The following is a 25,392-nucleotide window of genomic DNA, read 5'->3' on the forward strand; positions in this document are numbered from 1 at the left end:
AGAAGTGACACAAGCAGCACAGACACAGCCTCACAAACCACAACCTGCCCAGCCCGCGAGAGGAGAAACTGCTGCACTTTTTCACCGAAAACTTGGTAAACTTCTTCAGAGATCTGACGACAAGGGTCCCCCAGTTTCCATTTCTCAAAACCTTGGACAGAGGAGACTGACGGTATTGTCTTTTTAAGCGTGTATGTGTGTGTGTGTGTGTGTGTGTGTGTGTGTGTGTGTGTGTGTAAGGTAGAAAGCAAAAGGACAAAGAGTGTTAAGGCAGCATATGTACATGTGAGGCTTCTGTATTAAATATGAAGATGTTGGGTCATTTATTAGGCCACATCATTCAACAAAATATAATGTTGTAAAAGAAGTGAACTGGTCACAGATCAGAACTTATATTTAGAAACATACAGATAAAGAAAGTTAAGGCCTCAAAAAGAGGTAAGGAGAGTTCCAGGCATGTCATCTAGTCATTGTTCTGCCATTGTCTGTGATATTAGATGTTGAAAATACAGATACACACATTTTAACCCTTAAATGTAATTTATTTACGATTGGCTGTCATACACATGCAGTTGGCATTGGATGAACCTCTCCCCTTCGGTGGGTCAGAAAGCGGAAGTGTGTGTCCCTGATCTGTTGATAGTTCAAGTCAGAAACAGGAAGTGCTCATCAAACTGGACATGTTGCCTATACTCACCAATCCACTGTGTCTGTTTGTGTGTCAGTGTTACTCAGTATCATGTGAGATTAACCCATGAGTTAAAGTATTTTTTCTCATAGTCAATTGACAGGTCCTCTATTTGTCTCTGTCTCATTTAATATCTCCAATATTCTGTAAAACCTGAAGAAGGATTTTTATTATCAAATCTATCAAGTTCTGTCACACATTTTGAAAGTTTATTACAGTTACAGCATTTGCACTGATGTGAAATAATGGAGAAAACATTGATATCTAGTAGAACTGAAATTGGCTTCCATATTATAACCCTGAAATGTGATGTCTGTTTGTTTTAGAGAGTTTTTAAATGTTTTCTTCAGGCATTTTAACGATGTATTCATGTATCAAAGTGCATCATCTCTAACTTGTGACATGTATAGGTCCCTGAAATAATAATGGCTAAAACACTTCATTATTAAGTATATCATACATCTGAAAAATGTTCATGTCAGACGTGAACAAATGTTGTCAGTTTAATCAAATAAGGGTATAACCTTGCTGAATAATTATAATTATTGTTCATCTTGTACTGCTTTGTATGTAATATGTGCACATATTTGCACCAAACAAAAACACAAAAAATCACATACTTATATAAGCTTATTAAAATTGTAATATATAATAGATCATCTAAAGAGCATTTGTTGAGCAGCTTTCCATAACAAGTGGTTATTAGTTTTACAATGTTACTAAAACTATAATTTCTTTTATTCTTTTACTGTCTCCCATGTTTGTCTTTCTTGCTTTTTTCTCATTTCTGTCTACTCTGCAATGCCAGACCTCGTATGGCGGCGTGGGATCTGTCAGTCACAGTGGAGGACCTGGGGTCTGATGCGCCACCTGTCACCATCAGCGTGGACTCTGGCCTCCATGTCGGAGGGGTCATCCTGAAGCTGGTGGAAAAGACACGTGGGTCACTGTCTGTCTGACTGTCTGTCTGTCTGTGTTTGTCTCAGTCTTTCTCTCGGTGTCAGTATACAGACTAAAAAAAGTTACACAATTTGCATTGACACGCAAGAATTCACACATGTATAGATAACACTTTAACAGGATTTCATGATACATCCTGCATGCATTAAATCATCATAACCATGCATCATTTAAGTAACATAAAAACGCCTCTGTTTGCCCAGAATATGCTTTTAATTATTTTTTTATACCAAGCAATAACCAGCTTCAGCATGTGCCTAAATACAGCAACCATTGTGTCCTGTCCTGTCTTTATGCATACAGGTTATACACTCAGAATTGTTCATGATTTAAAGATTTAGAAAAGAAAAACTACTTAAAAATAAATCTAACAGATATAAAAATGTTTATTTACTTATATATCTTACTATTTATCTTTTTTTTTTTGATAGTATTTTGCCAGTTGTAAGGGGTCAGGGAAAAAATCGATACAGCATAGTATCACTATAATTTCCGTGGCAATACTGTATCGATACACAGACGCCAAGTATCGATCTTTTATTATATATGTGTTGGTCAGTTTGTCTGCTTGACAATCCCATTTTGCAGCAATACAATTGAAGTGAGATGAACAAACAGAGAAATTTATCTTTTTAGATTAAACAGATTTGAAAAATTTGAAGTTGGAAAAAAGGTAATGAAATGTTTAAAATCGCAATAATATCGTATGGTGATATATTCCCACCCCTAGTTGTAATATTCAAATAATTTCATTGTATAGTAAATATTCCCAGTTCCTGCGGTGTGAAAACCTCCATAATTTGATACAAGACACAACCCTAAACGGAGCAGAAACGAAATGTTGACCCTGACGTGATTTGAACACGCAACCTTCTGATCTGGAGTCAGACGCGCTACCGTTGCGCCACAGAGTCTCTGACGCGTATAATTAAAACAATGAAAAGATTGCCGCTGAAGGGGTATATTGATTGTATTTTTTTTGTAGAATGATTTCACACCGCTACTCATCACACCAAACGCTGGTGGTGTTGAATTGATCAAATAAAATCATATAACCTGGAGGTGCCTTCCGAAACTCATCACATATTCTGTATTTAACAAGTGTAGAAATAGAAAATAAGACTGGTTTAACAGGCAGTCAGACTACAGTTTGGAGGTACCTGACTGCCGTAACTTAACGTTTGTGTCAGGTAACAGGTGTCAGGTGTTGGGCCGAGTTGTGCCTGCCCGCCGATATCTGCATGCACCTCGCGAGAGCGCACACAACGTAAAGCGAAAACTATCAGATATTGTAATGATTTCAACGTACGGTTTAAAAACTAGATATAATTAACAGACAAAGATGTAAGAAGGCTGCTCTTCGAAAAAAACTGACCCTGACGTGATTTGAACACGCAACCTTCTGATCTGGAGTCAGACGCGCTACCGTTGCGCCACAGAGTCTGAAAGATATAACGGCAAACTGATGACTATGTCATTATGAATCATTTATTTTTACATGTCCAGCGGTTGGGAAGCCACTTTCGCGTTATTGGGGTCAAAACATGTCTGTACCTTGAAATAGTACAATACAAATTTAGAATACAACTACAGATTTCACTTCACACATCATAGCTTGAAACTAAAGCATGGTAGGCTAACTGTGTAGTTTGCAGCAACGTCTGTTTTGTGTCTGTGTCCTCTGCAGAGATAAAGCGTGATTGGTCGGACCATGCCCTGTGGTGGGAGCAGAAGCAGCGGTGGCTGCTGCGAACAGCCTGGACTCTGGACAAATATGGCATCCACGCCGACGCCCGGCTGGTCTTCATGCCTCAACACAAGCCCCTAAGGCTGGGTCTGCCCAACGGCATTACCCTGAGGCTCCGAGCCTGCTTCTCCAGCTCCGTCTTCCAGACGGTGATGGGCATTTGCAGAATGCTGAGTGAGTCTCCTTTTTTCGTTCTTTCTTTTCCTTCATTTATTTAATATTCAACATTAGGCTACTTTATTTCTCCCTAGCGATATTTGTCTTGGGCATAGTCTAAAGGCTGCCACATTAAATTAGTGTTCCCCATAATGTAAAAAAAATTGCCTGTCCAGGCCATGCCCAATCTCACAATGTAAATAAAACATAATTTGTGTAAATTGATTTAAACAAATATTTCTAGTTTTCAGTTTAATGGCCACTTTAGAGGTCTTGAGGTGAAAAATCTTTATTATTTAACCCTGTTTGTTTTTGCTTTTTCCCAACGTTTTAAGTTGTTAATTTTTTCTTCTACACATTTTCAGCGCTTATTTCTAAGTCCCATATTTTCTGATATGAAACAAAAATTGAAAACGGGTCAATGTGACCTGAAGTCAACACAAGGGTTAAAGTGCTTGTATGGATTCGTGTCAGTTTGATTGATGGTCCAGTCATTTCATTGTCTTGTAATTCAGAGGCCATTTTTTAAGTTCTTCAGGTGAGAAAATCTCCAGCATGTGATGAAAAGTTGCACCACAGTGTCTACACTACATTGACAGCAAGTCAACTGATCAGCCAAACCAAAAACTCGTGCAAGAAATATAGTGCATCTATTTTTCTGTTCGTCAGTGAAATTGAAATTTGGTGACCTCATGTATATTCAGCATAGTTGTCCTCCACCAACTTCAACCTGAGTTCTACTCATCCAGAGTTAAATATACTAACGTGATCTGGAATTAGAGATTCTACCATTGCACCACACTGTCTGATGCGCAGTTGTAAAAGGTCCACTCATTCACTTTAAACCACTTTTAAATGCATGCTGTGGTGTAGTGGTTGTCCTGTGTCTCAGCTCAGCTGTCCCCCTCTACATATTTATTTCTGTCAGTGTTATAGCTGAGACATAGTCAGTTTGTTAAATAAAGCTAATTACTTTTGCATCCATTTCCTCTCTGTAACCAACACAGATATCCGTCACCCCGAGGAGCTCTCGCTCCTTCAGCCCGTAGAGGAGAAAAAGAAGAAGAAAGATAAAAACTCGGCTGAGGAGATCTACGACCTGACCGAGGTGCCCCTCTCCTCGGGTACACTCATCACACTTCATCCACACTTCAGGCCGACATGTTTTATAACCAGTGGCTTAAAGGTGCTCTAAGCGATGTCACGCGTTTTGTAGGCTACAACATTTTTTGTCACATACAGCAAACATCTCCTCACTATCTGCTAGCTGCCTGTCCCCTGAACACACGGTAAAAAAAACACGGCAACAAAAACAAACTGGCCATCCTGCACCACCAAACATAACAAACAGAGTTCCAGCGTTCCAGCCAATAACCGACAAGAAGGATTTTGGGGTGGCGGTTGTGGGGTTCAGAGCCATATATGCTTAAGCCTTATGCTAGCACTCCATGTATACATGTATGATCTTGCCATAGACTTGAATTTAAGCTAGTCTGATGTAATATACTGTGACCACGCAGGCATGTCATTTATGTTGATTTAGATCACTAAATATTATTAATACATAACTTTGCTTCGGTTACTACTAAGTTATTATTGCTAGCGTGATAATGTTATGGTCCTGTCCTACCGCAATTTACACCTGACCAAAACACACTTTTTACCCGTATGCTGTCGGTCGCATTATCATTGTGTGTTTTGTCAAAAGACTGTGAGTAGCTTTGTTAAGAGTTCAATTGCTAGTCATGATGTTTTTGGAAGTACAGAAATCGTGTTTGTAGCGCAAGTAATGTCATGATTCAGAGAACCCAAATGCAGAGACAGCCAGGCAGTGGTGAGCTTGAGGATTTAATAACAATAAAAAGATATACAACCAAAGGAGTCCTCTAGACAGCAGGCCAAAATAATTCAAAAATGTGGAGGAAGCCAAAAGAACAGGAATACCAAAAACAAAACTGGAACACAGAGACAACAGGGTAGACTCCACACACAAACACTCAAAACAGAAACAATAATCTGACATTAGACAAGAGCAACACAGAGACTAAATACAAGAGGTAACGAGGTGAAACAAGGAACAGGTAACACGAGGAATCAGGAACAGGTGAAACACATCAGGGTAGGGCAGACAATCACAAAGGCGGGAAAACACACGGCAGGAAGTGAATCAAGACATGACAAGGGAGAAAACAGACTACCAAAATAAAACAGGAAACTGAAACATACACAACCACGACAAGTAAGTTACTGAATGCCCTTCTGTATTTGGCCTGTCTTGCTCCCCTGACGTGGTCACTCACTACAATGGGCATTTTTTAGAGGCCCATTTACGATATAGAAGGTAAATATACACTGGAATATTTCCGTAAGGGCCTTTTACATATTGACAAACGTTGATAATAACATGTATGTGCCTGTTTATGGTGAAAATAAGCGATTTATTTCAAGATAGCATATTCGCCCCATAGGGTTACACTGTAGAGTCATCTGACGATGGTATCCAATATGGCGCCCGTGATTTGAGTTGGCCAAACTCTATCTAATGGGGAGGGGACGGGATGAGGAGGAGGGAGGGGCGAGCTAGCTTTGTTTTCGTTTGACAAAACTTCGAACGTCAACAAGAAGTAACGTCACCCAACATCGCATAGAGCACCTTTAAGACTGAGAGTAGAAGACTTCCAATCCTTGATGGAAATCCTTGGTCCTAGATGAAATGTTTTATTTACTGGCAAACATTTTAGCAGTTTATTGTCAAAAATCTCACACAACAGCAATTTTCTTAAGCAGCTGTTGTTCATTTTGAAGCGGAAAGTGAGCCATTATATTAGTCAGACTCTTTTCCCGACAGCAACAAAGTGACCTCACTGTAACCCTCCATACACATCCTTTGCAGCATCCCGGCCCTGTCTGTATAATGGCATGCCGGCTCACTTTGCGGACTCACCTGAGATGGAGGCCATCTACAAGATGCTGTCTGTCACCCAGCCTCCGCCCTCCCCCGAGGTCATAGCCAAGCAGTACCGCGCAGCCAGTGTGGTGGACAAGGCCCACATCCACGGCAGGTACGCCTTCACACACATCGGTATGGTAAACTCTTCATTTATGTCAAGACCAACAACAGTCTATGGATATTTAAAAACATAGGTTCTCCTGTGGTCACCCACAGAGTAAAGACCTAAATCTCTTTTACCTCCAAGCATCTTTTTTTCTATTCCTCCTACTTTGCTTCTTTCCTTCTTATGTTGCGCCACAGCGTCTGCATTACAGTGCCAACAAACCAAACACCAGTGAAAGGGGATGAATTGATTTTCTTTCCTTGCACTTGAAATTGAAACTGGACAGTGGACTGTTGTCTTATGTTTGTATTGTATTCCTCATCCTTGGACAAATTCTCAATAAGCAATATTAGCAGATCTGTTCAAAACAGGCACTAGACTTGACCCTGACGTGATTTGAACACGCAACCTTCTGATCTGGAGTCAGACGCGCTACCGTTGCGCCACAGAGTCTAAAATAAACATCTCCAAACTGATCAGAAGATTGTAGGGGCCAGTACATTCAAGTTCTTGAGGTGAAAAAAATAGTTATTTCATTTTCAAATAGATAGTAATTGTTTCAGTTTAATTGCTAGTCCAGTCATTTCATTGTCCTGTAATTCAGAGGCCATTTTTCAGTTCTTGAGGTGTGAAAATCTCCAGCCTTTGATAAAAAATACAACCCTATCCTGTCTGACCAATGTGACCATCATCTATAAAACAGAGATGGAGAAGAGGAAACATCAATGTTGCAATGCCAGACCTATCTCTACAGCAATGTGGAGTAAGGATACACCACACGTACATGCGAGCAACATACTGAACATCTGTATTCTGGAAATGCACATGTCTTGTGTTGTTACCAGAACGCAGAAATATTGACCCGGATGTGATTTGAACACGCAACCTTCTGATCTGGAGTCAGACGCGCTACCGTTGCGCCACAGAATCTGTTATGTTGCCTGTAAGTCAATTGATCAACCAACAAACCAAACACTAGTATGAGGGTGGTGACTTGATCATCAGTTACAGTAAATCACCAGTTAAATAAATTATGCCAGGCGTGTGGCATTTAGCTAATTAAACTCATCCTCAGGAAAGATTTAGAAAAAGATTTAGCTAACTATTAGAGCAGCTGCCTCTGAACTGAGAAGAAGAAGAAGAAGAACAGCTGTTTGAATGGTTTCAGGCTTGAAGCTACAGTGAGCACCCTCCCATTTTCATCAGGACAATTGACTTGTTATGGCAGTTCTCTTTTAGAAAACCCAATAAAACATTTGAAAGTATACATATATTCATGTATGTTACGTATAAACTCATAAATATATACTTATTCTCTTTCCCTCTCAGGTGGTTGGACTCATCCCGGTGTCTCCTGCAGCAGGGCATCCAAGAAAATAGCAGACTCTGGCTGCGCTTCAAATACTTTGCTTTCTATGATATGGAACCCAAGGTATGTGTGTGTGTGTGTGTGTGTGTGTGTGTGTGTGTGTGTGTGTGTGTGTGTGTGTGTGTATGTGTGTGTGTGTGTGTGTTTATTTGGCATTGCATTCCTTTCTTGATCTGACCCTTTTTTTCTGGCCGTACAGTATGATGTTGTGCGTCTGACCCAGCTGTATGAGCAGGCGCGCTGGGCGATCCTGCTGGAGGACATTGACTGCACCGAGGAGGAGATGATGCTGTTTGGAGCTCTACAGGTAGAAAACACTGCTGCTTAACTGGAAATATGTCTGTCAGCTGGGGTGGAAACATAAAAAAATAAATAAATAAAAAAAAAAATGTTAAAAATACAGTATAGGAAGTGGGCATTTCCCTTATGAAACTCTTTAAATTACAGGAATTAAAATGTTCCCATATTTACTGTATATGAAAATATTGTGAAATATTTTTTATTTTAAATTTAGTTTGACATTTTATGAGTCCAATAAATGCATTTCTGGGTTGGAAACTCTCTGCTTGTCTAACTCACTTGCATTAAAAATAGTTGTTGACAAACCAAATGTCAATAAACATCCAAAGTATGTTTTTAATTAACTAAATGCTGCTTAATCTGAACCACATTATTTGATTAATGAATACAGGAACACTTACTTGAGCCTCAATATTGTGTTTGACTTAAACATGAAAACTATATGTTTGATGAGACCTGTAAGGCAAACTATCAAATCAACTGTATGATGTTTATTGTATACACTATACACATATTAGAAAACCAGAGGAAATAAGTCTCCCACTCAGTCACTTTGGAAACAGAGTTCAAGCTAATCTTCATTTTAGTCTTAATTTGCTCAATTTGCGTGGCCGGGTTGCCTTGTTTGGTAGAGCAGGTGCACAAATGTGGAGGTTTACTCCTCGACGCAGCGGACGCGTGTTCGGCTCTGACCAGCGGCCCTTTGCTGCATGTCATTCCCCCTCCCTCTCCACTTTCATGTCTTCATCTGTCCTGTACTATGCAGAGCTGTAGTAACGAAGTAGAACTACTTCACTACTGTACTAAAAAGCTGTATCTGTACTCTACTGGAGTATTATTTTTTTCTCCTACTTCCACTTTTACTTGAGTACGTATTTTCGATGAGTTTAATATTTTTACTCCGATACATTTTTTTATGTGCTGCATCGTTACGCGTTACTGTTGTGAATGCCTCACGCTACGGAGACTGTGTAGGTTAGTGTGTGTACGTTACGTTAAGGAATCCCCGAGATCGCGTCGTGTTTCTTTTCATTATGGTTGCCCATTCAGAAGTCAGAGAAGATGTAAGTTTGTACTCTTTCTATTTAGTTATTGTCGCAGCAGATGAAGCTAGTCCTGAGTTGTTTCAGTCTGCAGTGAGTACTGAATGTTAACCGTTTGACCCTGTGATGCTGATCTGATCTGATCAGAATGATCTGATTTTGCTAGCTTTCACTTTCCTGCATCAATATAAACAGACTTTCCTGTACATCACACATTTTATTTCAGTATTTGTTAATAAGTGATTAATAACCCACTGTTATATCAGATAATAGTAGTTATAACAGCTGTTACATTAATGTACATTTTGGGGTTTATTTAAGAAACTTCCTTCATATCCAGCAATGTGCAGCTTGTGACTGCCTTAAGTAAAAAGTTGAACTCCAACAATATGATATCCAAAATTTGACTGCTTTCTTTAATAACTACATAACACAATACTTGTACTTTTACTTTTAGTACTTGAGTAGTACATTTTAAAATCAACTACTTGCAATACTTAAAGTACAAAAAATGATGAATACTTTAGTACTTCCACTTAAGTGGGGTGCTTAAAGAGCACTTCAACTTCTACTCAAGTCACTTTTTTGATCGAGCACTTGTACTTTTACTCAAGTATGGGTTTCTAGTACTTTATACACCTCTGGTCCTGTGGAAATGAAGGCTTAAAAAGCACAAAAAAAATCTTTAATTTGCTTTTGAGTATCTAGATGATACACCTACCAATCACACACACAATTTGATTTGTTTTATCCTTTAACATCCAGTTACATGTTTAAAAGTTTGTCACCCTCCTCTCTTACACTCAAACTCTTGTAGTATCACATAAGTAAGGTGTCTCAGTCGGAGCCCCAGATGCTGAGCTCCAGTGCAGCCATGGACGACCTGGAGACCGCCCTGCAGTCCCTGGAGGTCAAGATGGAGGGAGAGAGCAGCTCCGCGTCCGAGATGCTGGTCAGACATATTTGATGTACTCTGTCATACTGTAACTTCACCTTAATCCTGACAGAAGGAGCACACACTGATTAAAAAAAAAAAATCTTGTTAAAACCTCAACTGCAATTGCATCTTTCAAGCCGCCTACACATGGTAAGCGATTTGCTCTCTGCGCACCGCCAGAGAAAAGCGCAGAGAGCAAAGCGCAGCGCAGGTATTCGTCATCAAGGGTGACGAGGAAGCTATTTCCCGTTGCTAGGTAATGACAGCTGTTATTTCATTGGTTGCACTTTCAAAAGTTGAAATAATTTGAACTCTGAGCGCAGTGCAAAGCAGCAAATCCGAGCGCATAGTTGAGCACATAGTTGGGCGGCACCGCTCTCTCCATAGGAAATCAATGGAACGGGCAGCACAACGCAGTTTTGCCGCCTATCATGTGTAGGCGGCTTCAAGATCTCATTATTTGAGTAATAATTTAAGTTATTGATGTAATGATTTTGACAGATTATAACTTGTTTTAGGACCGTAACTCTTCTACAATCAACACTTTTTGAAACGTGTCAAAACATGCAGGAGTCGAAGTTAATCCACAAAACAATACTAAGAAGGCAAGAGAAGAGTATTCTTTAATCCATTAAAACACATATTTGTCTTTCATCCAGGAAAACATGACTGCACCAGAACTCAACGACTATCTAAAGATATTCAGGTGAGATTCATTTTCCAAACACCCATCGGTATCGGCATAGCCTATATAACAGGTGTTTGCCTCTTCTGTCTTAGATGTGATGCACTGAGTTAAAACAGTGCACCAGTTTCCTAAAAAAAACTAAAACATATAGTTGTATTTTTTTCATTTTCTAACTAATGTGAGTAGACAACATGACCAATGTGATTGTATGTTTCAGGCCAAAGCGAATGACTCTGAAGGGATATAAGCAGTACTGGTTCAAGTTCCAGGATACCTCCATTTCTTATTTCAAGAGCAAAGAGGAGAGCATCGGAGAGCCCATTCAACAGATTAACCTCAAAGGTACTTTTTATATTATTGTATTTTTCATTATTAGGTTTTTTTTCTGCCATGTCACTAATAATGCATAATCAGTTATCAATAAGTATGTACAATAAGTCAATTCAAAAGTGGGCTTGTGAGATGGCTAGAGTTGCAGCATTTTAAAAGACGTCATACAAACGGTTTGCCAAATTGAATGCCTACACTAGAAAATGGGGAAAGTACTTACACTTTCTGGAGGACTCCTAGGAAGCTATGTGCCAGGAGAAGCGTATACTATGTGCTTATGGTTTTATTTTTACATGTTTATTTGGTTTACAGTTTATTGTCAATTTGATTATTATTTTATTATATTGTCTTGAATGTTATGAGTACTACTGAGGGTTTAGGGGGAGAGGGAATATGTTCATGTTGTAAAGTGTATGTTTTGTATGTTGTTTCAAAAAACAAAAAACAAATAAAAAATGTAATGTAAAAAGAATTAGTGGCCGATGAAGTAGCAGTCATAGTTTAGCAACCTGTTTTATTATTCATCTGTGTAACATCACTTAGAAATGACCACATGCTACAGGTTAATGTCATGCTTACAAGGAAACATCAACAGACACAAACACAGAGCTTTCCATATGGTAAAAAGTGAAAGTGCTGCTCTCAAGTCTGTTTACCTCTCTTTCCTGTCTGTGAGAAGTTAATGGGGTCACTGATAATCCTAGATCACTATCAACCACTCCAGGGCTCTGTCTAACCCATAAATGCCAAATGTCAGTATTGGGTTTGATATTTATCTTGCACGCAGGTTGTGAGGTGGCACCGGACGTTAACGTGACAGCACAGAAGTTCCTAATCAGACTCCTGATACCAGCGCCTGAGGGCATGAACGAGGTCTATCTGCGCTGTGAAAACGTGAGAAAAAAACACGCACACACACACGCACATGTACACACACACACCTCTATATCTTGTTGCTGTTTCCAACTGGTATTAAAACTATGTCCTCAATGATCTGATCACAAGTGGACAGCTCTATATACGTGTATTCCCACCTGGCAGGTCAGGATGGATTTATAATACCAGGAGGAAATGGGGTCTTTGTCTCACTAATTTACCTCTCTCTCTCTCTCTCTCTCTCTCTCTCTCTCTCTCTCTCTCTCTCTCTCTCTCTCTCTCTCTCTCTCTCTCTCTTTCTCTTTTTTTTTTTTTTTTTTTTTTTTTTTTTTTCGGGGGGGGGGGGGGGGGGGTGCTCAGTGGATGGCTGGGTGTCGACTGGCCTCCAAAGGCAAGAGTCTGGCCGACAGCAGTTTCCAGAGTGAGATCCAGAGCATCCGGTCCTTCCTGGCTATGCAAAAGACCAGCCCCGGTACCCATGGCAACGCACCTGCCAACGATGAAAGCCTCAATACTCACAGTCTGGTGTCGCCACGCTACGCTAAGAAGTACAAAGCCAAACAGGTACAGAAGAGGTGGAACGGGCACAAAAAACAATAAATATAGTGAATGTCATGGTCTCATGTTATTGTAGGCAGCTATCAGAATACAGAACTATTGGATCACACCGATCTCTCATTTATTAATCCTATACATTACATGACATTAAGCACTAACTAATTGAACTTAATCATTTTTCTGGACAGTAGTACAGTGATTTTTGCACAATTGAGCTAACTGAATAGTTCTGCAGCTGAAACGTTGTGCACAAGGCAGCACAAATATAATTCCATCTGACCTTTTACCCTGTGCCTACTCTTCCAGCTGACCCCTCGTATCCTGGATGCATACCAGAACGTGGCTCAGCTCTCACTGACAGATGCGGTGATGCGCTTCCTGCAGATCTGGCAAGCCCTGCCCGATTTTGGACTCTCATATGTCGTTGTCAGGTTAAGTTTAAAGTTCAATTTGAAGTTTTTAGAATTCATAGAATGCCAGTTAGCATAAATTTAGGACCATCACAGAGAGATTCCGGTTAAAAGCATGAGTCTTTTGACAACAGAGCAGCACTCACAGTGGTACCTTAAGAAAATACACAATTTAAGACTGCATTTAAGGCAAAGAAAATAAAGCCATCTAAAATTCTTAAACCTTCCACATGCATAAATTAAGATTTTAAATTCCTCTCAACAAATTGTAGCTGTGACAGTCACTAGGCCTAAGTCACTATCTCCTAGACACAATTCTGCAGATGAATTGCTGACATAAAGCTGCTTTGGGAAACGTTAATGTTAATATGATTGTGAAAAAACACAAATAAAAAGTACTAGCCGACCAGCAGGCATTCAAGTCAATGTCACAAAGTTTTGGAGGATTAAAGATTGACTTTTGTCTCAGCAATTTGTTTTAGAGAAGAGAAGCTGAAGATGTTTTTGCCCAACAGGTTTAAGGGCAGTCGTAAAGACGAGGTACTGGGCATTGGTCCCAACCGTCTGATCCGTATCGACCTGGCAGTGGGCGATGTGGTGAAGACCTGGCGTTACAACAACATGAAGCAATGGAATGTCAACTGGGACATACGACAGGTGACAATAATCCACCTTCTGTCTGAGAGAGCAGTCTGCAAGATCTCAAAATTTTGTTTCCAGGAATATGTGGTTCTGAATTATCCAAAGACACCTTACAAAAGTTTCTTTAGCTCTTTTTAACTAAAGGTTTCCCATGAGTTTTTCTACTGATTATAGGATATGAAATATTATCTAAAAGCTATTTGTCATAACTTACTCCAAGGTCAAAATAGGCAAATTTAAGTAAGGTAAGACTTGGGGAAACCAAAAAATTTAGCATGACCTCCATCTATACACAAAATAGTCAAAAAGTGAAGCACCTCATTAAAACTACCAATAAAGAGTTAGTTATTACAGTGCAGAGCTAAAGTTTCAAAGTTACCCTAATATAAATGTATTTTGTCAGTAATTTCACTAGTGCAACATTTTTTCACAGGCAAAATTCATCTTTCATCTTTAAGGAATCTCATATGTGTGTTTCTTTTACTTTGTGTGCGACTCCTCCAGGTGGCTATTGAGTTTGAAGGCAACATCAACATTGCTTTTGCCTGCGTGACTGCTGACTGCAAAATCGTTCATGAGTTTATTGGAGGCTACATTTTCATGTCGACGCGCAGTCGTGCGAAGAGCGACACTCTCAATGAGGAGCTTTTCCACAAGCTGACCGGCGGCCACGACGCCCTCTAAGACTAAAACGCACAAACACAGAGGAGAAGAGGGGAAACCATGTGGAATTGGATTTTATGGCGCAATCAGGCAAACACAACAACGACAAAATAAGATATTCTGTTCATGTGTGAATGTGTTACAACCCGCCTCGTCAGTCCATCTAAGTTTTTCCACAGCCTTTGACACACACACACACACACACACACACACACACACACACACACACACACACACACACACACACACACACACACACACACACACACACACACACACACACACACACACACACACACACACACACACACACACACACTTCAAGACCCTGGTGGTCCTCATGCTGACTTCCCCTTTACTTCAGAATGGACTGCTACTTGTCCAAACTGCTAGACATCTGGTCCAGGATCAGCAAGCTTGACACTCAAACTCATGGCAATGCAAAATCAACCGTTGCATCAGCCAGAAGCAACTTTTCTGTTTCGCCTCACAGTATCCAGAGTTCCTGTCAATTCGGATAGAAAGCCTTGCTTTGTCCAAAGCTGCAGTCTCATTGTCAGCAGCCACAGGATCAACAGCAATGAGTAGAAAAACACATGTAAACACAAAAACTTATGAATAACAACAAACTAAAATAAAATAATAAAATAAATACAGCAATTTCCTTTTAATTCTCTGTTGTCTTCACTCCTTATGTCCGTGACATATGGTGGGATTTCTGTTGTTGTTTTTTCACACAGGAAGCTTCTAACCGTTTATCTCCCCTCACATGCTGTGTGTGTGTCTATATCTTACAAGAAACTGTTACAGAAGTCCGTTAACTAAAACCACAGTGTCTGTATCCTCTGCTTTCCCATACTCAGTCAAGTGACTCCTCACACATACAATATATCTAGGCCCGGCTGCCAGCAGCCAGTGTGTCGGTTTGTGACCAGGGTTATATATTTTACAACTGCGTGGTGAAATTATCTTGGTAGTTAATGTGTGCTATAGTTTATTTAGCACTTACAATGGAGAAGACAAAGCCTCTATACTTGTAAATAAAAAGTGAGATTTGCCAGCATAAGTTGAATTAATTGTCATATAAGAGTAAAGTATGCTTCCCTAAAGCCGTCCTGATCCTTTCAATGACATAGAAATGAAAAGTCTACCAATTTAGTCTCATTTCGGATGATTTCTGAATGGATACTCGTATTGCTAACTACAATCACCTCACTAGGATGCTCCTGCCAAACAAGTGTTACCAAGGGAACTAGGCTAAGCATCAACCAACCATGGGTTGCTAGCACAGTCACAGCACACAGTTTCCTGCTATGACCATTGACAGAACAGTATTCTCTGGTGCTACTGCAGTGGTAGGATGCTCCCTGAAACACAGGACAAAAGTGACTTCAGCAAAGTAAACGGCAATCTAAGTTTTTAAAGAATATTAATTGAATGAATCAATGTAATAGTTTTTCTTACTTGTGGGTCTCAGTCTTAAGGCTCGGCTGAAGTATTTAGGGAGAAGTTTTCCCTCTGCGTCGCCTGCTGTCAGCAACACGCCATTATCTGACCAGAAGAACTCAATACCATCTGTACAGAAAGACACATAAAACACATGTACAGTAAGAGTGATTCTGGCCTAAACATATGTAGACTCAATCAAGTGTATTGGGTAGCAGTCACTAGTGGTTGAGCATACCAGCGAGAGCTTTGGGGACATCAATATACACGGCTAGATCACAGTCTTTCCTCATGCCTGGTGGGGAAATGAATGACACTGTAGAACCTATGTGTCCAAATGTTCAGTTGACTTCTCTCTGTCTCTCACACAGATACGCGCACACACACACACACACACACACACACACACACACACACACACACACACACACACACACACACACACACACACACACACACACACACACACACACACACACACACACACACACACACACACACACACACACGTCAGTTTACCGCTGATGACGGCTTTCTCCCCTAGCAGGCCTGGTGCCAGGTGGATGTGTGTCCTCCTCATGCGGCTCAGGCCCAGCTGCTGGATGGCGCTCCAGTTGCGGAGGTAGGAGCCATGAACGGCCTCAGCAGGGCAGTCTGGAGAACCAGCTATGACCGGTTTCAGCTCCAAATCCATCACCTGACCACAGCGATGCAGGCAGTATTAACACCTCATATAAAATAAGGACCAGATTAAGTTCTAATACATAGAAAATAACTAACCTGCCTGATAAGGAAAATCTGAGAGAGATAGAAAGATAATTTTGTTGCTAAACTAGTTAAGATCTTGTAATCAAATGTAAATACTATCAAAGCGAATGAGGGTTTTATACATCTCATGTTCTGCTGACATGTCAATCTTTGCAAAACGAGGAGAAACTGATCAAATTAAGTAAACCTAATCAAAGTTGAGGATGCATTCTAGCACCAGAGTTGGTGCTATTCCCCAATACCTTTTTGTACCTTCACCTAACACTGATTTTAGAGGATTGAAATGATATTTTCCTTTTAGACTGATTGTCAGAGGACTAACAGCATCTGTCATCTGAAAATTAGATTTACATTTATATTTTGAAGGTGTAAATTCTTTTATTACATTTGTATGTACTCATATATATACAATATGGGAGTGTGAGCTGTTGTGGGATCTCCCAGAATTAATTTTCTATCTGAAGAAAGTAAATTGAAGTTGTTCAAATTGAAGTTACTTTCTTCAGATGAAAAATGAACTCTGGGAGATCCCACAACAGCTCAAAACACACTCCTATGCTGTGAGTGGATGTTTCTATCTAAAAGCAATTTTGGTGTAAAATGAATATACACTGAATACAGCATCTACCCAGGGGGATAATACATCCTGTCATGCTGGTTTGCTGATGAAATTAAACTTCCCAATACCTGTACTGAATGGCCCTGACTGGCTCGAATCTGCAGGCGTCCATCCTCCGGGTGGGGAAGAAGCTTAAAGCGCTGCTTGTCATTTGTGGCCACGACTCTTTCGACATCTTCCAATGAGTATGAGAGGAACTGTGGGTGAGCCAGGAGTTCCTCCACAAACATGAAGCCATCTATGAGGATCAGAGTTGAATATGGTCACATTTCCACAATACATTTTCTCTCTTGTACTTAACTCTTTGCTCTGCATGCTACATTGGATTACGTTGACAGTCTGCAAGCATTTTTTTAAAACTGAGAGAATATAGATGTTGGTTTTGTAGGAGCCCACAAAGGACAGCCATTATCACCTTGGTTTTATAAGGTTATTTGACTATGGTTCTTAATCCAAATGGATCCTAAATGTAAAGCATTTGTGAAACACCTGTTGAGTGGGAAAACATGGTTTATTCATTAAAATGAAGCAGTCTAATACATAATAAAAACGGCATGTATGTAAGAATAACTAATATATAATAATCACATTATTAAGGGATATGTTCAGTATTCCCTTCTGTTATATCGGTTGGAACCCGGCTGAGCGAAAGATAACCCCAAAACAAAGATGATCATAGGATCAAAGGATCTGTTGAAATGCTCTATAATAAAATGGAAAAAAATAAATCTTAGGTCCATACTTGCTGTTAAAGTTGTGCCAGAAACTGTGACAGTATCAGTGAAGGGACACTTGTGTTACCTGGACCAGATTGTAAGCAGCTCACCTGAACCCATGTGAAGACCCATCTGGTTGGCTCCATGGCGAAGAGCATAAGACATGGATTTAGACAGACGGACATCTCTGTCCTGGTAAGAGAGAAGGCATCACTCATACACACACTCAAATTCAGCTCTAATTATAGCTCCGGTTTAAATATAGAACAGACTTTACCATACATAGCGTACTGTAACGATTCACACTGCCTGACATTATAGTCAATTGTCAGAAATCAGTCTCTGACCTGTTTAAGAAATGGGGCAATATCAAAATGTATAGGATTTTATATTTTAAAAAGAAATCTCACTTCTCCACCACGATTTCCTCTCCTTCCTCTCCTTCCTCTCCCTCCTCTTCCTCCTCTGTCACTGTCCATTTAAATGCAGGCAGCTCAGGAATTCAAATCATGATTTGAAGCTGCTGGATATTCCGCTACAAATTGTAGCCTAGTGATTTTAATTCAGCGAAACGTCACACAAGATCACACTTGTGGTCAGTGGTAAACTTCTTATATACTGTCTATGGTAAACTCCGTAAACTCTTGCAAGCAAACGTTCAGCTTCCCACTTCCTGTTTATTCGCCTATTCGCTTGTAGGTGGCGCTGTGGCGGGCGGGCGGAGCTGCGGTGTCCCCGGCACTACAGAAGAAAAGCTGCATTTTGTCCTGGAAGAAAACATCACTCAGACAGCAGCTGCAGGTAAGAAAATATTCATCTTATTCACGACAAATATGAGGTATCGCAACTCAGAATGTGTGCTGACCATTTCACGGTAACTCACAACCCACGGCGTCGATATAACGTTATCCTAACAAAAACTGCGGTTACTGGCGCTCCTGGTGCCTGAGCTAGCTAGCTAACTAATGTTAGCATAGTTGAGCTGGAGCTGCTGGTTTTCTGCCTGTTTTTCTTGCTGGATAATCTCGACATTTGGGACATATTGGGTTTTCTGTTATAAATCATGCTGTTTGCCATATTTGTTTTTCTCACTTGGCGTGCCATTGGCTGTCTTCTTTGTGTAATAGTGTTGAGACGAGACCAAGCTGCCAGTGGACTGAAGACTTAGGGCAGGAGGTCACCATGGAAACGTAACGTTAGATCAGATACGTTAACTGATGTGATGACATGACTCTGAACTGTCAATAGTAGTGACAGCCAGGCTTCAAAAATTAACATTTTCGTCTACCAGCCAAATGGCTAATGAATGTTCAAATATTACCAGCCATTCAATAGATTACCATTGGGTTTTTTGGCTGCAAAATCTACCAGCCACTTGCATATTTCACCAGCATTTGGCTGGTAAACGGTGCTAATTTAGAACCCTGGTGACAGCAAGTTACTTTCAGTAAGTGTCCTGCTTCAAAAATAATAATAATGTTGACATGTTTTTAATATTACAACCTGTGCCCTAAAATCGTTTTTTCTTTTTAGTTGTTATATGTTGATGTTATTCCTATTTACTATTAACTAACTATAACTAGCTAGTTCACCCAAAACAGAAAAGGGGGTTTAAGGTGCGTTCTAGGGTGTCCTTCCAGTGGAGAAAACACAATGCAGCGCCATATAGACTGCGCTAGAAAACTGTCTGCAGGCTAGTGCCCTACTACATGCAGCTGGTGGTCGTTTTTTTTTCGCCCCTGCCCCTCAGACAGCCTGAGTCCGCATCTAGAGCAGACCTAATGCCAAAACCACAGGCAATAGTTGTATATAAAACATCTACTCGACTACATCACTCTCGTTTATGACCTGTGTGCAGCTCTCGAGGATGTTCATGCATGTACCCCATAATATTACAATAGGTACCCAGTAGTTAAAAGTTATCTTTAAATTCCCTATTAAATGCCAGATTGTTGTCCAGTAAATTATACGGTACCCCATAATAATCAACTTCAACTTTGTTGTCCCAGAGGGGAACACTCAGAGACGTATATAATGATAAAATACATCAAGTGACAATGGGAAACCTAGAGCATGCCATTGCTGAAACCATTATCACAAGCTCAGAGTATTTAAATGGGAAACTTATCGTCAATCATAATAGAGAGAAAAAAAGCAATGGATATGGATATTTCCCCAAGAGAGATGACGGAATGTTAAATTTGCGCAAGTCATTATTTTCCAAAAAAATCACAAGAGAACTATCAAAAAATACTTTTCTTTATGCATCTGACCACGGAGCTGTCTGTAGTGATTTATTTCAGTGGCAGCAGCATTTTCTCTGTACGTCTCTGCTTCCTCTCACTTTGATCGTCTCCGTTGCTCAGGTGATGGAGTTCCCCCAGCATTCCCAGCAGCTGCTGTCAGCTCTGCGTTCCCAGCGCCAGCGGGGCTTCCTCTGTGACTGCAGCGTCCTGGTGGGCTCATCCCGTTTCTTGGCTCACAGGGCTGTTTTGGCCTCCTGCTCGCCTTTCTTCCACATGTTCTACTCCGACCCTCAAGGGGTCATTGATGGAAATGGCACCAGCAGCTCTGTCACACTCGACAGCGACATTGTCACGGCTGCTGCATTTGGCTTGCTCTTGGACTTTGTCTATGAAGGCGTGCTGCAGCTGGCCGAGTCTCCACCAGTGGAGGACATATTGGCGGCTGCAAGCTTTCTGCACATGAACGAGGTGGTGAGAGTCTGCAAGAGACGACTCCAGAGACGGGGGCCTCTGGCAGAGGCAGACAGCACTCGCTCCGAAGAGTGCGCTGGTGCCAGGAGGGCGATAGAGACAGGGAGGGTGGGTGAGGGTGACGGTGGAGCTGAGCCGGTGGAGGCCATGGCAGGAGATCACTTAAATCCAGTCGCCATGGAAGCACCGATCTCATCAGTATCTAGAATGGCAGAGAGGAGTCAGTTGGAGTCTGTGGAGTCTGAACGGAGGATTGGTGGGGGGTCATCAGAAGCACGAGTTCAGACTCCTCTGAGCCCTGACCTCGCTGATACCACGCAGCCAGGCATGGGCGCCCCTCTGCTGCCTCCAGGCGGGGAGCTGGTGCAGGGCCTCATCACAGGCCGGTCTGCCCCAGCCTCGGGAGGTAACGCCAGGTTGGGGACTGGAGGTCATGGAGAGGGGTCGGCACTCTGCAGCCCTTGCAGCACAACTGAGACATACAGGTGCAGGTCTGTTGTGGATTATTAGACTGTTTTAACTTGAAAAAGGAAGGAGTGGTTATTTCTCTGTGTACTGATGGACATTTTTATGATTTGTTGTTACTAAAAATCTGTTTACAGTATATCTATCTCTCTTTCACCAGTCATAGCAGTAACCAGCAGCCCTCCTCGTCTTCTTCCTCCCGGGTGCCAGTGAGCCAGGCTAGTGGTCGGTCAGTGGTTACTTATTCCCAGTCAGGATCCAGCCTCTGCTCCAGCCCCCAACATTATGTACCCCGACTGCCACGTGTTGACTCTGTAAGGGAACCTTCAGAAGCTGACCACAGAGGTACATCAGGCAGAGGACAACAGATGGTCATGTTAATCCAAGCATCAGCACTAACCTCACACAACCCAACACACTCACCACCACAGCGTGCACTTCCTCAGATTCAAATCCAGAGTGCTGTGTCACTCCAAAGCTTAGACTTCCACTCTGCTCCTGAGGCCCAAACCCTTAAGAGACCTGAGGGGAATATGGGAGCTTCACCCACCATTAGAAATGAAAGATCTCACCGTCTCATGGGCAGAGAGAGGACAGATGACAATGATGGAGAGAATGTAAAAGTCAAAGTGGAGGCCATTGTTATATCCGACGAAGAGCTAGAGGAGGAGAAAGAGGAAAGCAGAGCGAGAGAACCAGTGAATGAAGTAGACGATGAGTTTGAAGAGGAAGAGCTGCACAGTCCGCAGTTTCTCTCCTCCCACCCACAGGGCCTCTTACAAATGACCTCCCATTCAAATGACTACTCCTTCCCTCTCTCTCCCTCCTCTTCCTCCTCCGGTGCTGGCCCTTCCTCCCAGGACACTTCCTCCTTCGCCCTCATTCCTCCGTCTACAGCTCAGCAGCATTCTGACCCTTCTGCCTACTTCCAGGACTTCCAGGACTCTATGGGGAACTTTGTAGAGGACGTCCCCACGTGTGGAGTCTGTGGAAAGACTTTCTCATGTACATACACACTAAGGCGCCACGCCATTGTGCACACACGCGAACGTCCTTATGAGTGTCGCTACTGCTACCGGAGCTACACACAATCAGGCGACCTGTACAGACACATACGCAAAGCTCATGACCACACACTGCCAGCTAAACGCAGCAAGGCAGACATGGAGCCCTCCCTGCCCCCACAACCACCACTACCACCACCACCTCCACCTCTTAGCTAACACACAAACACACACCCTATTGTATTTCTATACTTATGCACACTTACCTAAACTTTAACTCTAATTCTACATTAAAACCTAAATCAAGAACGCTTTCATTTTCAATGAATTTTGGTTGGAATTTCCTGGATTAATCAGTTGTTTGTCTGGTCTATAAAATGTCAGAAAATGTGAAATATGTCACAATTGCCCAAAGCTTAAGGTGGCATCTTTCAATTTCTTCCAAATATTGTCTTGGGTGTCACCCTGCAGACACGCAGACTTTTTATTCTACTGAGGACATTTGATGTAGTGATGCACTGATCCGACTTTTTCCGCCCCGATGCGATACCTGGGATTTTGGTATTGGCCGATATCGAGTACCGATCGATCCCATTCCAGTGTTTAATCAACCCTTAGAGAACGGGCCTCCCGCCAGCAGCTGCAGGAGCTCCTCGGGAGAGCATTGTTTACGTGATCCTGTTAAATCGGTCTAAAATAAAAACCATAACCTGGACAGAACCATAATAGCTATAGCATTCATTCTTCAGGCTTCTGTCTTTCGCGTGAGTACGATTGTGATGATGTTACGTGAATTCCGGTGCAACACTGCGTGACACATAATTGCAAATGAAACTATCAAAATGCCTTTACGCTCTGCTCATAAAAATGAGCATATCTCAAAAACTAAAAAACATACAAATAACTTATGGAGTGTTAGGAAATACTTTGGTCATGGTTTTTACGTTTAGAAATATTTTGGATCTATATGTTTTGTGTGTTAGTAAAATTTGATGAATAAAACAAAATTCAATACTTTTAATTATTATGGTTTATTGACTTGCATAACCTTTTAGCTTAGGCTGTATGGATTTTAGGGATATGAAGCATTTAAAGATATTCTAAGAAATTACATCACAATGAGCACAAATACAAATGTAGGTACTAGGGGTGGGGGAAAAAATCAATACAGCATAGTATCGCGATATTTTTCCGTGGCAATACTGTATCGATACACAGACGCCAAGTATCGATCTTTTATGATATGTGTTGGTCAGTCTGTCTGCTTGACGATCCCATTTTGCAGCAATTAAATTGAAGTGAGATGAACAGACAGAGAAATGTATCTCTTTAGATAAAACCGATGGTGACAAAATTTTCATTCAATCATTTGAAACTGGGAAAAGTTTGAAGTTGGAAAAACGGTAATAAATTGCAATATATCGCAGAATATTGCAATATGTTTAAAATCCCAATAATATTGTATCGTGACATAAGTATCGTGATGATAGCGTATCGTGAGGCCTCTGGTGATTCCCACCCCTAGTAGGTACTGGCGGACCATTTCTGTTGCAGTTCAAAGGGTTAGTTAGCTGTTTGCCTCACTGTGTAGAAGTGTCTGGGATCATTATTTTATGTGCAAGGAAACCTCAGGCTTGACTTAAAGATTGTTTTCCTAACTTTGCACCAGCAACTTTACAATTAACAGGATATACAATTCAAGTGTGAACCTTTTTTAAATGCAGCAAAAAAATGGTTCAAACTTAAACAGGAATTAAAATACCATTATATAAAGTATAAAAACATTGAATTGAATAGATCGGCACCATTGTCACCAATACCCAATCCAGCTATTGGAGTCAGTATGGGCTGGTTATTAGTATGGATGGATAGATCCCTATTTTGATCCCCATAAGTACAGAAATACAAGAACTCAGAGTAAACACCAGCATTGTGGCAGTGATATCAACACTATCAAACTAACACGTTTTATGTTCATGTATGACCGTTGACTCCATAGAACCCTAAAACTGATCTGGTTTTATGCTATTATGCTATTCTTTTTAAACATTTAAAAGGCATTTACAGTTTAGGTTTGGTATTTATTAATACCTTTTATATTAATTTCATACATTTGTATGTGTATAAAATTATCAAAAACCCAATTGTTGTTAGAAGTTTCAGGAGATGTTCCAAAATGTTTCAAAGAGTTGTGTGCCGTGTGACATCCTACACTTAGTGTTTGCTATATTAACTCAAACCACAAATGAGGGAGTTTTTTATCATATCGGGTACATGAATTGTAATTTGTATGTATTCAGTGTGTGACTCAGTGCCAGCAAAGTTTGACTGATTGTAAATGTAGTACTGTAGCATTGTACTGTTTAGAGTTTCAACCTGCACAAATTCTAAAATTACAACAAGATTAACATGTAATACAAGCGTTTCCTTGCATTGGTTTTGATGAAGTAACTTCATAAATAGCGGATATATGCAGTATATTTGATGAACGTGAACTGTGCTAAATGGCCTTTACTTTGCCCTTTATTTCCTTTTAAAGTGCAGTAAGAAGTATTTGATTAGAAAGATTTCTAAATGAGGCAACTGACCTAGAAATATCAAAGTGGCAGCCATACAAACTGATTGAATTTTACATGGCAAGCAATTATGCATTTACAGTGGCAGTCCAGGATTATATACAGTATTTTACTGTAAACTCTGTCAGATTCTCTCAGCACTAGGGGTGGGAATCACCAGAGGCCTTACGATACAATATCATCACGATACTTATGTCACGATACAATATTATTGCGATTTTAAACATATTGCAATATTCTGCGATATATTGCAATTCATTACCTGTTTTCCAACTTCAAATTTTTCCCAATTTCAAATTATGTCCCCAAAAGGAAACTTTGTCAACATCTGTTTTATCTAAAAAGATAAATTTCTCTGTTTGTTCATCTCTCTTCAATTTTATTGCTGCAAAATGGGATTTTCAAGCAGACAAACTGACCAACACGTATATAATAAAAGATCGATACCTGGCATCCGTGTATCGATACAGTATTGCCATGGAAAATATTGCGATACTATGCTGTATCGATTTTTTTCCCCCACCCCTACTCAGCACTGTGGCCTAAACCACATATTTCATAGACTTTGCTTGGCATTGTCCATCAAGGCCAATTAAAAAGTTGTTAGGAATGGAAACCCAGTGTAATTGTTCCTTAACTTCCAGCCTACATGTCCTGG

General features: G+C 40.8%; 3 protein-coding genes and 3 non-coding genes across 10 annotated transcripts; 2 read left to right on the plus strand and 4 right to left on the minus strand.

The window, feature by feature from the left end:
* fermt3b (fermitin family member 3b) lies at positions 1-15,486 on the plus strand. Its single transcript, XM_039812890.1, has 15 exons — positions 1-172; positions 1,497-1,627; positions 3,336-3,569; positions 4,559-4,675; positions 6,445-6,613; positions 7,937-8,039; positions 8,176-8,283; positions 10,137-10,271; positions 10,916-10,962; positions 11,162-11,286; positions 12,062-12,201; positions 12,511-12,714; positions 13,015-13,139; positions 13,634-13,775; positions 14,265-15,486. The coding sequence occupies exons 2-15, from the start codon at positions 1,504-1,506 to the stop codon at positions 14,442-14,444; spliced, it is 1,953 nt and encodes a 650-aa protein (XP_039668824.1). The 5' UTR covers positions 1-172; positions 1,497-1,503; the 3' UTR covers positions 14,445-15,486.
* On the minus strand, positions 2,491-2,562 carry trnaw-cca. Its single transcript has one exon. It is a non-coding gene; the product is annotated as a tRNA-Trp (tRNA).
* On the minus strand, positions 3,020-3,091 carry trnaw-cca. The gene has a single exon. It is a non-coding gene; the product is annotated as a tRNA-Trp (tRNA).
* On the minus strand, positions 6,989-7,060 carry trnaw-cca. The gene has a single exon. It is a non-coding gene; the product is annotated as a tRNA-Trp (tRNA).
* Positions 14,480-18,658, minus strand: trpt1 (tRNA phosphotransferase 1). 2 transcript variants are annotated; one of them, XM_039812885.1, is made up of 7 exons: positions 18,383-18,658; positions 18,083-18,164; positions 17,325-17,494; positions 16,389-16,566; positions 16,108-16,164; positions 15,888-15,998; positions 14,480-15,790 (listed from the first exon to the last, which is right to left on the minus strand). In XM_039812885.1, exons 1-7 carry the CDS (start codon positions 18,449-18,451, stop codon positions 15,768-15,770), a joined length of 690 nt encoding a protein of 229 aa, XP_039668819.1. In that variant the 5' UTR covers positions 18,452-18,658; the 3' UTR covers positions 14,480-15,767. The 2 variants fall into 2 exon arrangements, with proteins under 2 accessions (XP_039668819.1, XP_039668820.1); XM_039812886.1 differs by lacking the exon at positions 16,108-16,164.
* On the plus strand, positions 18,470-24,566 carry zbtb3 (zinc finger and BTB domain containing 3). Of its 4 annotated transcripts, XM_039812875.1 has the most exons (5): positions 18,470-18,567; positions 18,672-18,773; positions 19,100-19,162; positions 20,339-21,180; positions 21,315-24,566. In XM_039812875.1, exons 4-5 carry the CDS (start codon positions 20,342-20,344, stop codon positions 22,375-22,377), a joined length of 1,902 nt encoding a protein of 633 aa, XP_039668809.1. In that variant the 5' UTR covers positions 18,470-18,567; positions 18,672-18,773; positions 19,100-19,162; positions 20,339-20,341; the 3' UTR covers positions 22,378-24,566. The 4 variants fall into 4 exon arrangements, with proteins under 4 accessions (XP_039668809.1, XP_039668808.1, XP_039668812.1 ...); XM_039812874.1 differs by lacking the exon at positions 19,100-19,162 and having other exon boundaries at positions 18,471-18,567; XM_039812878.1 differs by lacking the exon at positions 19,100-19,162 and having other exon boundaries at positions 18,471-18,567; positions 20,339-21,174.
* The last annotated feature ends 826 nt before the right edge of the window (positions 24,567-25,392 follow it).

The sequence above is a fragment of the Perca fluviatilis genome, chromosome 10 (assembly GCF_010015445.1).
Source record: "Perca fluviatilis chromosome 10, GENO_Pfluv_1.0, whole genome shotgun sequence".
In the NCBI taxonomy this organism is placed as follows: Eukaryota; Metazoa; Chordata; class Actinopteri; order Perciformes; family Percidae; genus Perca; species Perca fluviatilis.

Coding starts and splice junctions, on each gene's coding strand:
- fermt3b (XM_039812890.1), top strand. CDS start 1,504: ATGGCGGCGTGGGATCTGTCAGTCACAGTGGAGGACCTGGGGTCTGAT. Junction 1,628..3,335: donor GAAGCTGGTGGAAAAGACAC/GTGGGTCACTGT, acceptor TGTCCTCTGCAG/AGATAAAGCGTGATTGGTCG. Junction 12,202..12,510: donor ACGCACACACACACGCACAT/GTACACACACAC, acceptor GGGGGTGCTCAG/TGGATGGCTGGGTGTCGACT.
- trpt1 (XM_039812885.1), bottom strand. CDS start 18,451: ATGGACAGTGACAGAGGAGGAAGAGGAGGGAGAGGAAGGAGAGGAAGG. Junction 17,495..18,082: donor GGGTCTTCACATGGGTTCAG/GTGAGCTGCTTA, acceptor TGATCCTCATAG/ATGGCTTCATGTTTGTGGAG. Junction 16,165..16,388: donor GGAGAAAGCCGTCATCAGCG/GTAAACTGACGT, acceptor TTTCCCCACCAG/GCATGAGGAAAGACTGTGAT.
- zbtb3 (XM_039812875.1), top strand. CDS start 20,342: ATGGAGTTCCCCCAGCATTCCCAGCAGCTGCTGTCAGCTCTGCGTTCC. Junction 21,181..21,314: donor ACTGAGACATACAGGTGCAG/GTCTGTTGTGGA, acceptor CTCTTTCACCAG/TCATAGCAGTAACCAGCAGC.